The 15198-nt window shown below is 35.5% G+C and overlaps 1 protein-coding gene across 1 annotated transcript; it reads right to left on the bottom strand.

Annotated features, from left to right (window-relative positions):
- Nucleotides 1-3354: 3354 nt before the first annotated feature.
- LOC141623240 (pectin acetylesterase 8-like) lies at nt 3355-9673 on the bottom strand. The gene is made up of 11 exons (XM_074439358.1): nt 9447-9673; nt 5498-5613; nt 5134-5216; nt 4881-5010; nt 4708-4787; nt 4532-4618; nt 4317-4441; nt 4156-4216; nt 4013-4066; nt 3831-3908; nt 3355-3678 (listed from the first exon to the last, which is right to left on the bottom strand). Exons 2-11 carry the CDS (start codon nt 5610-5612, stop codon nt 3355-3357), a joined length of 1137 nt encoding a protein of 378 aa, XP_074295459.1. The 5' UTR covers nt 5613; nt 9447-9673.
- Nucleotides 9674-15198: the final 5525 nt, after the last annotated feature.

Below are 15198 nucleotides of genomic sequence, written 5' to 3'. Positions count from 1 at the left end.
AAAGCGCTTTTTGAATGGTGACCTAAATGAAGAGATCTATATGTTGCAACCCGAGGGGTTTGTGGTAAAAGGTCAAGAGAGTAAGGTGTGTAAACTGAGAAAATCACTATATGGTCTTAAACAAGCACCTAAACAGTGGTATGAGAGATTTCACAACACTTTAATCGACGATGGCTATATAACTAACAATTCGATTCGTGTGTCTATTCTAAAATGTTTGGATCAGATTGTGTGATTATATGCTTATATGTTGATGACATGTTAATTCTTGGTAATAATTTATCTGTTGTGAATAAAACCAAACAATTTTTGTCATCACGGTTTGAGATGAAAGACTTAGGAGAAGCTGATGTTATCCTTGGAGTTAGAGTTGTGAAAACCCCAAGTGGTATATCCCTTAGTCAATCACATTATGTTGAAAAAGTGTTGAAGAAGTTTAACAGTTTTGATGTTACACCTGCTAGAACTCCTTATGATGCTAGTATATCTTTGTGTAAGAACTTGGGTGATAGTGTCTCACAAGAAGAATATGCTAGAATTATAGGAAGTGTGATGTTCCTCATGAACTGTACTCGACCGGACATTGCTTATCTTTGTTAGTAGACCGAGTCGATATACACATAACCCTTGATCTGCCGAGCATTGGAATGCACTAAATCGTCGTCTGCTTAAATACCCGAAAGGAACAGGTTGATTTGTGTTTGCATTATAGTAAATTTCTGCTTTGTGTTAGAAGGATATTGTGATGCAAATTGGGTTGCGGTAATGATGAAATTCATTCCACTAGTGGTTATGTGTTCACCTTGGGTGGAGGAGCTATTTCATGGAAGTCGCAAAAGGACTTGTATAGCTAGCTCTACCATGGAATACGAGTTCGTTGCTCTTGAGTTGGCGGGTCAAGAAGCAGATTGGTTGAGGAACTTACTAGCGAGACGTGCCCATGTGGGGGACAGGTAGCACCAGTCTCCTACTCGTGATAGTAAAGCGACTATCGGTGTTGCTAAGAATAATGTCTATAATGGTAAGAGACGACATATTCGAATCAGGCACGGTGTGGTAAAACAACTTCTGAAAAATGGAGTAATTGCTTTGGACTATGTGAAGTCCGAACGTAATCTTGCCGATCCCTTTACTAAAGGGTTAACAAGGAGAGTAGTCCTTGACATGTCGAGGGGAATGGGGCTTAAGTCCTTAAATCAAGTTTGAGTGTGATACTTGATGGACTCTATAGCTTATTCCTACGGCATTTGATATCCATAGCCAATTTTGGTGGTGCTTTGAGACGCACTTGATGGATTGTGTTTTTATATGAGGTTGGACTTTGTCCTTAATAGCTCTTATGAGAAGTGCTGCGAGAAGCACTTGAGCTACCTTTGGGGGTGTGATGGTTTAGCCACCATCTATGTAAGAATATAAAAATTCTCACTAGAGCACTCACCTAAACCAGGGTAAACGCATGGCTTTAAAAGCGTTGCACTTGAAATCGCGGAACATAACAGTCTTTGAAGGTATGATATGTGTTGTGGGGGAATCAATGACCGAAGACCGACAAGGAATTCAAATCGAAAGATATTCTCTTGTTAAAAGTAAGTTGTTGCCTCATTTCACTAATACGTCAATTCAAGTCGAAAGACATTGAACGTTTAAGTATCCAGTCCTTCCTTACCTAGAATTTCTCTTTAGCTTTTCCTTATCATCAGTGGGGGATTGTTGGTGTGATGCCAAAGTAAAGCCAAAGTTCTTTTTGGTTTTTTGGTTCATACACTCTCCCACATCGGTGGGGAGAGTTGTGTGTTATGTGTTTATATTGCCTTTGGTCCAATGTTGGGTAAGAGATTGGACCAAGGAGGCTTTTGTGGTGATTGTTGGGCCTGTGGGTTTGGGTCCAAACACACACACGCGCGCGCCGGCCCGGCCCGGCTCGGGCTCGGGCTCGGGCTCGGGTAGAGCACCTGCGGTGCGGGCCAAAGGCCCCCTTTTATCTTTCTTTTTGGGCTTGGCTTGTGTGTGTATTTGGAGTCCAGTAACGGATCTTAGTCAAACAAAATCTCTGTGATTAAGGAGATTTATTCTCCATTAATCCCGTTTGACTGTCATTAAGGAGAATTATTGTCTCCTTTATTTCCTCCGTTTTTGATCCTTCCGTTTGCCTGTAACAGCTCTATTTTCGACTATAAATAGAGCTGTTCTCTCATCACTTGATACACACAGATTCACACAAATTCTTCTACATCTCTCTGTATGATAATATTCTGCTTCTGAGTTTTATTTCTGGGTTCGGTACTGTTAGTTCCAAGGCTCTCATACACGAGTGGTTGTGTACGGGTGTCGCAGTGTTAACCTTGGGGAACTACCGGCGAGAGACGATTACCACCACGGTCGTGCCGATATAGTTTTCAAGTCAGTGGCCTCCATACCACGGCGCTGCAAATTCCGTTCCGTTAAGTCTTTTTCTGTCTCTTGTTTCTGTTCAAGTTTCTGTCTGTTTTTCATTGTTACGATTTATCTTCCAACACCACTTTTGTGTCCCATTTCGTGTTCCACTCCATACACATTTTGACACATCAACACATTACCACATTTATTGTGTATTTTTTATTTGCAACAAGTGATGTGTCAAGATGTGTATGGAGTGGGACATGGAATGAGACACAAAAGTGGGACAGAAGATCCTCACCGTTTATAAAAACCAATATTTTACAGTAGCTTTTCATTTTCTTACATATTTCGTTGTTATTTTTTAATACTGACTTTGATGTTTTTCACATAACACTTTTAATGGTCTTTGTTCATGGTTGAAACAAATTTAGAGTTTTTTTTTTTTAGTTTTTTAATCAGATTTCGTTTTTTTATTCCTTCACAAATCTGTGACTTTTTTTTTTTTTTTTTTTTTATAAATGTGTAATTAAGTTTACTCCGTTTATTATATGTGACTTTGACATTGTAACTTTCTGTTGTTTTTTTTTATTGAGATTTCATTTTATTGTATTTATTCAAATAATGTCAAAACATTTTTCTTCACAAACATTATATTTTCTACGCATCAATATATTCAGTAGTATCTACTATGCGATGGAGTGTTGATTTTTATTTGTCAATATATATCTCATGAACAATGAACAATTGAGAGAAAGCAAGTAGCATTGTAATTAATTGCTCCTATAGAACGTGGGGCTGGAATTCAGGAACGAAAAAATGACTTCTTGACTTTCAACCACAGAGCCACACACAGGCTCTGTGGTTATTGCTTTAATAAATAAGATTTTTACCTAGTTTTATGGGGTATATTTTTTCGATATCCTTGGGACGGTGACTACTACCTTTGATGAGTTTCGGGAAGAAAGTATAGGGTACTCATGAATTGGATTTGAAACTCATCCGCATCACAATTCCACGCAATAGAATGAGATCGGTTCTCACTGTATTGTCTAGACGAGGAGAATCGTCGCTAAGCCATGTTTCTTGGGCATCACTTTGGCAGTGACAGAAGCAAGAGTTGATGAAAAACCCTGTGGTCGGGTTATTATCACATATCGTCGACAGTCCAGCTAAGAACTGTTTTTTGAAACATTTTAATGCTTGATTCTGGCTGTCGGAACACCGTGATATCCCACTTATAAGACAATTTCTCCATTTTCCATCAGCATCAACCACACCTTGAATCAAAATATTGCTTATCTGCCAGGCATTTGCTCGGGTTTGGTAAAAGGAAGTTTTTTTTCTCAGTAAAAGCATTAAATTCCAAAAGATTTTGCATTCATTTTCTTTTTTCGGTCAATTTTAGCTAAAAAAGAGAAGTCGAAAGAGGAGCAGATGTGTATACAGTATACCTGCCAGGCATCATAGGCTGAATTTAGCAGAAACAGCGGTGTCTGAATGTATCTCGCTGCATACTGTGGCAACATGCACTGTAATTCCAATTATGAGCATCTTTCAGTATGACGAAAATGAGAAAAAACAAAATTCGATGAACTCACAGTGCAGGCCACATCGCCACAAATGCATTTCTTACTAGTTCTGGACTGAATTTAGAAGTACAGGCTTCAGGCAAATTTTTTGCTGATCCCTGGCATAAAACAACCGAACATTTAAGAATACAACGGAAACAAAAAAGAAATTTTGATGAATGCGGAAGGTTTTTAATGACATCTGTACATGTGTGGTAACAACTTCAGCGTATAACTCCTCAAGAGGCCGCGTTCCAGAGATAGCTTCCCTGCAATCAGATGCATTACAGATTTACAGTCTGAATCCCTGAGTCCCGGCTTCAGTCATAGACGCATTATATGAACATGAAATATTTAAGTGGAGTCTACGTGTTTATGAAAACCCCGGCATCAGACAGGCATTTCACTTTGGCACCAGAAGGGAACAAAGCTCGGAAATTATCACATTGAAGGATCGCTCCCAGTCCACCAGCTGAGCATCCTGCCAGAACCGCCTGTATTGGCATTTGACAAGATCTAAGTAGATTATTTACGAAAAATTATGTTTTTATCACAAAGATCAAAGAAATTATACGTGTTCATACATTTCGTGCATTCTTCATTCCTTTAGCTAATAAATCATCCATAACTGCCCTCCAAACTCTTGCTCCTCGATAGAAAATCTTTGTATTCTGCTCAATTTCGCAAAAAAAAAAAAAATGGACTCGTAACTTATAAGGGCATTGAAAAAAATAATATGGGACTAGGGAAGATTACATACAGGATCAACTGCGTCAACATCTCCTGTGTACGATGATCCATCACAGTAACGAACCTTGACTCGATTCCAATTGTAGAAATCTAACCATTAAATTGTGTTTAAGAAATCAGTTGAATTCAGTGACAGCACAACACAGAAATACAGAAATAATATAAATCTGAAATTAGTAGTACCAGGATTATGCTTTGATTTGTTGCTTAATATCCCAGTAAAGTAATAATTTGTGCTCATTAACTTAGATGAACCAAGGTGAGTTTGTGAACGGTCGAGGCACGTCGTTGCATTGTTGCACCATGCTCCTCCCTGACCAAAGAAACCAAGATTAGAAACTTCAGATTCCGCGGATGTGTTGATGAGTCGCTCAACGGCCTTCACTCAGAACCGCGGACTAGCTATACAATTAAAACAGACAGACAGTACACAAACCTGCATGTAAATCAACCAATTATTGACACCGCTGTCAAATCCCTTGTCGAAATGATAAGCAGGTGGACTTCCATCCAAACACACTGTAAAATCAATTTAACACAACATTTACTAGGTGTAATATGGTCAAAGACTTACCCCTGCGTACTATTTTTCGACTTTTAAATATGATCGAAGATTGTAAAATGACTTCCTATACACTTTATGTCTGTATTTGATTCGTAAAGTACTTTAAGTTGTAATTTTCATCATGTGTCATTCTGAATTAAAAAAAAAAAGCCTTAGTATAATATTGATGACAGGATGTATATCAGTCAGGACCATAGCGGCCTAACCCTTTGACTCGTTTATTATGTCTACTTACCACTGCCTTTGGCCACTGCATCTTCAACAATCGTTATTGGAACATCAAAGCCGTCAACTTTCATCAGAATCACAATGCAAACCAAAAGCCTCAACCATTTCGAAGAATTTCGCATACTGTTCATTTGTAGACTTGTAGTTATGAAATAACAGAACAACGTAATACGTATAAATTGAAATAATACCCAAGTGTTGTTTTTTTTTTGGCCTCAGAAATTATCAAAGAGAAGTACAAAATGATTATGATTACTTATCTGTTTTCTGTTGGTGATTTAAGAGTAATTACCGGTTCATTTGGCGTAATTAAGATTGGTTCATAGATGGGTAATTTCTAAATAATGTAATGCGAGTTCGGGAAGTACGGAGTGTACACTCGCTTAATTATTTACGGGATTACGGTATAGTTTTCGGTTCGAATAACTTTGAAGGGGGTCTCACTACTCGGATTTTTAATTAAATGTATCCGGAATTTCTGAAGAGTTGTAACTCTTCAGAAATACATCTCCCTATACCCTGTTTTGTCATTATAAATAGACAAAAGGATGAGAAGAAAAAGTTACAGAAAAATAATAATCTTCTACTGCATCAAAAGAACGTTTAACAAACTACTCAAAAATACTTCTTAATTATATCTCTGTATTCTGTGCCGAATACAGAGGGCAACCGTCTTATCTCAATAGAAAGTTCGATACAACCCAGGCACTAAAGTAAGGGTCGAATTGTTCTATTAGGAAAGCATAGCGATTCGGTGCGGTTTTATTATTGTCAATTCCAATTCGTGAAAATCAATTTCCTAACAATCTAATAGAACAATTCTGAAATCTTTCAAGATGACGAATGTTATGGAATCGACAATGAAGGTCTCTTTTGTCATATTCTGTTATATTGTGTGAATGTCTACATTAAAGTCAGAATGTCCGTGTTCCAGAATTTGCTTTGGAAATTTACTTATTTCAAGTAGGGCTATGGATCAATTGGATAAGTTGTGGGACTGTTAATGTCAGCGTGGTTTGAAGTTCTGGGTGCAAGAATTTGGGTGGCTCAGAAATTACAATTTGCCTTGGAACTATGTGAGAAGAATTTGATGGCAAATTGTAATGATGAATCATATAAAGATGCATCACGCTCATGTTTGAGTGCATGATCACTGCGTTTTCACTAGGATGATGCATTATCGCCCAGATAAGTATATTATTGTTTTGATATACTCCGTAATATCTAATATTTGACATTGATAAATATTAAGCCTGATATTATTGTTTAGACTATACACCGTATATGTTTGGTGTTATCCTGGCCACTGATAGTTATCAAGTTGAAGCATTTTATTTATGTCTGACTATATTTAATTTATATGAACTTGATAGCAATCAATTAAGATGAGAAAGTGCAGTTTGATAATTGATTATAAAAACAGTTGCTACATGCTTGTTTGACGAAGTTCATGTGATTGTGGGTGTTGCATTTATGTATTTGTGTTGCATTAATGTATTTGTGTTGCACTGGTGCCTAATTATGTAAGTTTATGATGTTCACAATAATTTTGATCATTGATAATGTTGATTTCCTCAAAGTTACACTAATGCATGGCAGTTTCCTCCTATTGCATGCATAAAGCGTTGGTGCTAATGCAGATGTGATTTTACATAATCATTGGCTTATTTATAAGTATATGAACAATTTTTTGTACGTTGTAGCATTAATTTACATGTCGTCCAGATTGCAATTTTCCATGGGTTAACAATTAACATGGTGATTATTAAATTACATAAGATTTTCATGTTGTTGTATCATACTGGTTCTGGATTTATTTAATGATATTGAATATAATTATCATGTTATTACGTGACGAGATCGAGTTGTTATATTAATGGCTTTATGGGGTGAGTGATTGTCATTAGTGAACCCTCCTTAGTATTATACACGAGAATGCGGGATTGAGCGGTATCATATAAGTGCTTATATGGCTCAATAGCGTGTGTCTTGACTATGGGTGGTATCAAGTTCCGTTATGGTAACTTAAGGCACACAAGATCCTTTAAGGAGAGAGTTGGATAATCATCCATGATATGTGACAAATTTATGTCAAGTTTAATCTTATTGTGGTTTGTGCTTATATTTTATATGGAGCAAATCTAATGAGATGATTCTTTGTATTAGGTATTGATAAGAGTTGTTATTTGATCATGTATGAAGTATATCGTGTGGAGTATATATGTAGACATGTATATTTGTTTGATCAATTGGTTAAAATTGATCATGGTTCTTGTTAAAGTGCTTTTATACTCACATGGATATTAAAGTGATTAATGATTTATTTATGATGTTTTATCATCAAATGTTCTAATAATCATGTGAAAGCGATTATGAGTTATCATGTGTGTTGACTATCTTTTAGTTGAGTAACAATTTTATTTGATGATTGGTAATAAATTCATATGGATGTTTGTTTCACTATGCATGTTTGCTAGTGTATATACTAGTAGTGTTTTCATAAGTTTTTATTATATGGTATTATAATGTATGAAATGAGTCATATGGAGTGGAAGTGAGTATACTACGTAAGCTCTCTTGAATGTATGTAATACACGAAAATGTGGTTATTGAGTGATAACATATGGGTATACATATGTGGCTTGATAGCATGGTGTATTGATATAAGGCAATACTAAAAACCTGTAAATGGTATCTTAAATAGCCTAATTTACAAGGAGGAGATGAAACTCACCCATATAGAACATAAATATTGAAGTTGTGTATAAGTTCACATTGATTATTTTTGAGAAATGAACATGCAAAGAAATATTTATGAATTGTGATGTTTTGATCAATAATGGATATATGATCGGTTATTTAATAATGTTGTTAGAGTTCTAACTGTTTTGTAATGATTGTTTAACATGTTAATAACTTGTGTAAAGCTTTTTAAAATTTTGATTATGTAATTGATTTTACCATATAATCTCGAGAACGAATGATGGTTTGCTATAACCATGGTGAGATTATGGAGTTATGGTGGTTTAACCATGTAAGAGGTACATCAGTAATATTGAATGTACAATTTTTTTTTGACGAGTCCGGTAATGGAGTAGTCTTTTGTTGTAGAATTTTGACAAGTTAATCTTTGGCATAGACCAAAGATGATTTACCTTGTAAAAGGTGGTTCTGTCATCATGTTCTTCTATGAAGGACATGGGGGAGGTAATATCATCGTTGGTATTAGGATCAAGGGTGAAAGTATGATTATTATATACCGGTTAATACTCTCAAAAGGGCGAGTATGGCATTTTATTCAATAATAAAAGAGGAGTTATTACTCGAGTTTTCACAAGGGCTTAATTATTGCGGTTTGACAAGTTGAATAAGTATAACAGTTTACCTAGTACTCATATTTGACGAGCGATTAGGCAAGTGTGAAAATGTATAAAATAAACCATGTATTATGGTTTGTCCTATGTTGTTTTTCTTTCGGTTATAGAGGGAAAATATTATGCAAATTGATTTACCAATGTAGATGGTCATTTCTACTAGTGGTAGAGTATTTTTGCTTATGGGAGGCACCATTAGCTTATGGTTTCCAAGAAGCGGATTTGCCTTAAGAATTTGACATTGGAGTTGGTATGCGTAGTGTTAGCATATAGCCGGTTAAAAGGCTAAGTAGCTGAAGAAAATAATCTACAATGTTCCTTAAAGTATTTGACCAAAAGGGTACACCCAAAATCACACAATCTCACTACTAACTAGAAATCAAGTAAATCCATTATACTAACATTGAATAATTTATAATCATTAGATATGAAAATTGAAGCATATTGAAGCAAAAGTATACAATTAACATAAATGGGTATCACTCTAATTGCACAATAATCAATTAAAATGAACAATTATATAGTTACAAGACATAAAGATTGAAAATTTTAGGGTTTATACGTCAAATAACAGTGATTTACCTGAAGTTGCATAAAGGTGAGAGAAGCAGTTGTAGAAAGATGTGGGAATTAGAGAGAAAATGTTTCTAAATTAGCAGGAATTAGAAGGTTTGGTTTAGTTAATTAAGAAGATTAAAAATAAAAAGACGTTATGAAAGGTCTTTAACTTAACCGTCTTAACAAGATCTACCGTAACTAATTATAATCACGGTTTATTTTTTAGTATAACATTTTTACTGTGTGCATAAAATTTCGGTATTGCTTTTTCACATACGGACTTTGCTCTTTCACATACATTTTTTCATTAATTTTCCATATGATACCCTTTTCCAAATCTAGACAAATTAGGTTTTATTTTTACCTCTTCCCTAAAATTGAATTCAATTATTCTAAAAACTTTAATAATGGATTATAATCTTCAAGTTCTTCAAGTAGTGAAGTAATTATTTGTTTAACCATTATTATTAACTTGTTTATCAATTATTTTGTGTTCTAAAATTAGGGTTTGTAAAATAGTAATTTAGTTATCAATTACTCCACCAATTAATAATTTTCCATATGATTTGGCTTAGCCATTGAAAAAGTTGTTAGAAATTTTATGAGAGACATTAAAGCATGGTTAGTGTCGAGAAAAGAATGATGTGTAATTCCATCACCATTCTCCAAAACTCATAATTGATTGCCAATCAACTTAAACAACACCAATTTGCCAAATGAGCACATCATTGGTTGATTGAACGGAAGTAATATAATTAATTATCTGGCGAGAGTGTCTCATTCCTCAACTATGTTATACGGGTTGTGGAAACTACAGTGTAAAACAAAATGCCTACACCGGTGAAAGGAGATGAGAGAAGGGAGAAAAGAAATTAATTGGCGGAGGGTTTAAAAAAATGACAAGGTGTGTTAATAGGTGGTTGGTCTTTAACTGAACTCATATTTCATGTTCTCAATGCTCATCTTAATTTCGTTTGCAATTACCAAAATTGTATCTATTGAGGGTATCTAAAATATACAATAATAAAATTACAATTTATATAGTCATATATACAAAAGTAAATGTTGTAGCAATGTGAATTGTTGTATAACCCGTGTAATATTAATTATATTCGTCTTAAACCAATGCAAAATGCACGGATATGCTCTTTTAAATTTGTTACTATACAAAAATGTGAATTTTTAAGCTGCGTTTTACATTGATTAATAATCTTTCTGTTAAAGTTAGTTATCTTTAGAAATAAAAATTAAAAATAAAGCAATAATAGCTCTTTGCCTTTTTTTTTTGAAAATTTTATATTACAAAAGCTAAGTAATAGTTGAGTTTCACATAGTCTGTTTTTATATTTGGATTATAAATTTCAATTACATTTAACGTAAATGATATAAAGCGACGTATGAAACAAAATTACTTAGATAAAAAAAATAACACATAATTAGTCAAATTGCATGAGTCACCCGTGCAAATTGTTATACTCGTTTTTAATTTAGTCAAACTCAAGCGTGCATGTTTGGAGAACCGGTGCACTACAATGAGAACTTTTGGCCCGTTTATCATCTAGTACAAATCATGTAGAATTAACCAATAAAAATAGGACAAAATGAAAATTGTGACCCGTGCATATTTTAGAACAATTTTGTCGAATTGTTAAATATACAAATCAGTCATATAATTATACAAATATGATGCAAAATTTGATTTACGAATCAGTGATATAACTTTAAAATCACAAAAACTTTTAACCAGTGCTTTCCCCACAAATGTATTTGTCTATGAAGATGTTAATTAATTAGCCTATACAAATATGGAGTATAAACAATTTATGTGTAAAAGAGGATAACTCAAAATTTACCAGGCAATACTTGCTAATAAAAAGTTGGTCTCTCTTGTGACGGTCACAAATTGTTTTTTTTTGTGTTGATCAGGAGTATACCCTATGGACAGCTGGGGCAATCTCCTTTGGGGTGCCGAAGGCAATTTAATGGGTTGACCCCTCCCAAGTTTGGCATTTTCATTCGCAAGAGTCAGAAATTGAACCACATGACCACTTGTTTAAGAGATAAGAGTCTTTATTACTCACACCAGCCAGCTTGGGTTATGACGATCACAAATTGTTACGGTCGTAAATGTGACCACATTATGATAAAAGTAATCACTTATCAAATGTTACTTATCAAATAATGGTCACATTTTTTTTCATAGAAATGGACACATTTAGGTCCGTCATAATTTGTAACGAAAAGAGCCGTAACAAATGAGAATTACTGAAAAGAATATGGCCCATATTATAATATTATACTTCCCTTATAGTTTAAATCCGCTTATCCGTAATATGGCCTCAAGTTTAAATCCGCTTATCCGTAATATTATACTTCCCTTATAGTTCATTTGACTAAAAAAAAAAAAATTATCACCTCTAAATAATTAACTACAGTACTATATATACCATCTGCACCCAAATAACATTGTTTATACTCAATATATATAAGCTATGACAATTGGTCTCTTAAGGCGGGTATATCCGTCTTAAGAGTAAAAGGGTGAAGATAATTAAATGATAATTTAAAACTTGTTGATTATCTGAACACACAATAACAATATTGGGTTGCCCCGCCCCTACGATTTACCAGCCCTATAAATAAATTTGATAGTAGTAAAAAATTATTAACCCTGGCTTTAATTCAGCGTCACCCACATACTCTCCCTCCATCATTCTCCCAACGCCTCCATACTCCATTTCTTAGTCACTGCCAACCTCATCTTTATTAACTTATATATCTGCCTACCTTTGAAGAAATATGTATGTTTAGGTTTTTGATCTTGAATTTTGTTATTATTGTCTCCAAATTTATTCTTAATAATAGTACTTTATAAAACAGTGAGGATCCTCTGTCCCACTTTTGTGTCCCATTTCGTGTTCCACTCCATACACATTTTGACACATCAACACATTACCACATTTATTGTGTATTTTTTATTTGCAACAAGTGATGTGTCAAGATGTGTATGGAGTGGGACATGGAATGAGACACAAAAGTGGGACAGAAGATCCTCACCGCTTTATAAAACAGTGAGGATCCTCTGTCCCACTTGTTGGTGTGATGCCAAAGTAAAGCCAAAGTTCTTTTTGGTTTTTTGGTTCATACACTCTCCCACATCGGTGGGGAGAGTTGTGTGTTATGTGTTTATATTGCCTTTGGTCCAATGTTGGGTAAGAGATTGGACCAAGGAGGCTTTTGTGGTGATTGTTGGGCCTGTGGGTTTGGGTCCAAACACACACACGCGCCTTGTGCCGCCCGGCCCGGCCCGGCTCGAGCTCGGGCTCGGGCTCGGGTAGAGCACCACAGTGCGGGCCAAAGGCCCCTTTTATCTTTCTTTTTGGGCTTGGCTTGTGTGTGTATTTGGAGTCCGAGAACGGATCTTAGTCAAACAAAATCTCGTGATTAAGGAGATTTATTCTCCATTAATCCCGTTTATTGTCATTAAGGAGAATTATTGTCTCCTTTATTTCCTCCGTTTTTGATCCTTCCGTTTTTTATGCAATGACTCTATTTTCGACTATAAATAGAAATTTGTTCTCTCATCACTTGATACACACTGATTCACACAAATTCTTCTACATCTCTCTCGTATGATAATATTGCGCTTCGAGTTTTATTTCGGGTTCGATCTTGTTAGTTCCAAGGCTCTCATACACAGTGGTTGTGTACGGGTGTCGCAGATGTTAACCTTGGGGAACTACCGGCGAGAGACGATTACCACCACGGTCGTGCCGATATAGTTTTCAAGTCAGTGGCCTCCATACCACGGTATTTTGCAAATTCCGTTCGTTAAGTCTTTTTTGTCTCTTGTTTTTGTTCAAGTTTAAATCTTTTTTTTTCATTGTTACGATTTATCTTCCAACAATTTGAAAACTATATTATTTCTGTCGTAACAATGGCTGCCGTCTCAAACAAAATCCTGTCTGAATTGTCGAAATTGGAACCCTTAGACGGTATGAACTACAAAAGATGGTCTCAGAAACTGCTTATGTATTTTGAACAATTAGAAATCGACTATGTTTTATTTTTCGACCCTCCTGCGTCATTTATTCATTGCCATTTGTAGAATCTACCCCACATTCGTCTAATCTTTGTTAAGTCGAATGAGGAGACTATTAAGAAACATGATAAGGATAACAAAGCGCTAAGTTCCATCTCCTTACTCATATGTCGAATACTCTCTTTGATTTATTTTCGGTCCATAAATCTGCTAAGACTATATGGGAATTGTTAGAGAAAAAAATATGGGGTGACGATGCGGGTAAGAAAAAATATGTTGTCGGGCAGTGGCTTGGGTTTCAAATGGTAGATGACAAACCAATTATGGAGCAAGTTCATGTTTATGAGAACTTGTGTGCCGATGTCACTAATGAGGGAATGAAACTAGATGAAATTTTCTTGGCCAATGTTTTGCTAGAAAAATTCCCCCCTTCCTGGAATGAGTATAGGAACCATTTGAAACATAAGAAAAAAGATTTGTCCCTTCAAGAACTAGTAGGCCACATGAGGACTGAAGAAGCTAATCGTCGAAAGATAAGTCGGTCAATTGTCTCTTACCTCTTGTCAAAGCCAATCTTGTTGAAACTGGTGGGTCTTCAAAAGAAGATAGGTTCAAGGGTAAGGGAAAGGCTAAAACTGGTCGGGAGTCAATCCAAGGGTCGAATGCCAAGAAAGCTGGTCAAGGAAATTCACCAAACCGCCTCAAAGATCCCAAACCAAATCGGTTTTGCTATGTTTGTGGGAAAACGGGTCACAAAGCTTATCAGTGTCCTCAAAAGAAAGTTCTTCTTGAAGCTAATGTTCTTTGAAAAAGATGATATTATTCTTCTTTGTAGTGGTTGAGGCTAATCTGGTTGCAAATGCTAGTGATTGGATTCGGATACGGGGGCTTCAAGGCATCTTTGTGCTAACAAGGATCTCTTTCTTTGAATTTGAAGATGTTCTTGATGGTGAATGTGTCTACATAGGTAACTCTTCTTCTCTTTGTTATCACCGGCAAAGGCAAGATCTTTCTCAAACTAACCTCAGGGAAAACTCTTGCTTTAAATAATGTTTTGTATGTTCCTACTTTGCGTCGAAACCTCGTGTCTGGTGCCTTGCTAAACAAAGCTGGTGTGAAACTTGTTTTTGAGGCTGACAAGGTTGTAATGTCGCGCAATGGGGATTTTGTGGGCAAGGGTTATCTCTGTGGGGGTTTATTTATTTTGAATGTTGATTCTCCTATCATTAATAATAATACTTCTACTTACGCTTATATTCTTGAGTCTATTGATGTTTGGCATGGTAGATTAGGTCATGTGAATTTTGATTCGGTTAAAAAGCTCAAATCTATGTCGCTTATTCCATCGTTATCTTCAGAAACTCATGAGAAGTGTCCTAGTTGTGTCGAGGCCAAATTTGCTAAGAAACCTAGTAGACCTGTTACAACTAGACAAACGAGTCTTCTTGAGTTAATTCACACCGACCTAGCTGACTTCAAAAACACCATGAGCAGAGGTGGTAAACATTATTATGTCACTTTTATTGATGATTTTTCTAGATATACCAAAGTATATTTGCTTAGAAATAAAAGTGAAGCTGAGGACATGTTTATAAAGTTCAAAACTGAGGTAGAAAATCAGCTTGATAGGAAGATTAAAAGAGTCAGGTCCGATCGAGGAGGAGAGTATGGCTCTGGTTATTTAGTAGAATTTTGTGAGAAAAATGGTTTAATACATGAAAAAAGCCCACCATA

This window comes from Silene latifolia, chromosome 1, assembly GCF_048544455.1.
Source record: "Silene latifolia isolate original U9 population chromosome 1, ASM4854445v1, whole genome shotgun sequence".
In the NCBI taxonomy this organism is placed as follows: Eukaryota; Viridiplantae; Streptophyta; class Magnoliopsida; order Caryophyllales; family Caryophyllaceae; genus Silene; species Silene latifolia.
The sequence above is the reverse complement of the archived record's forward strand: the minus strand, read 5'-3'. Positions and strand labels throughout refer to the sequence as shown.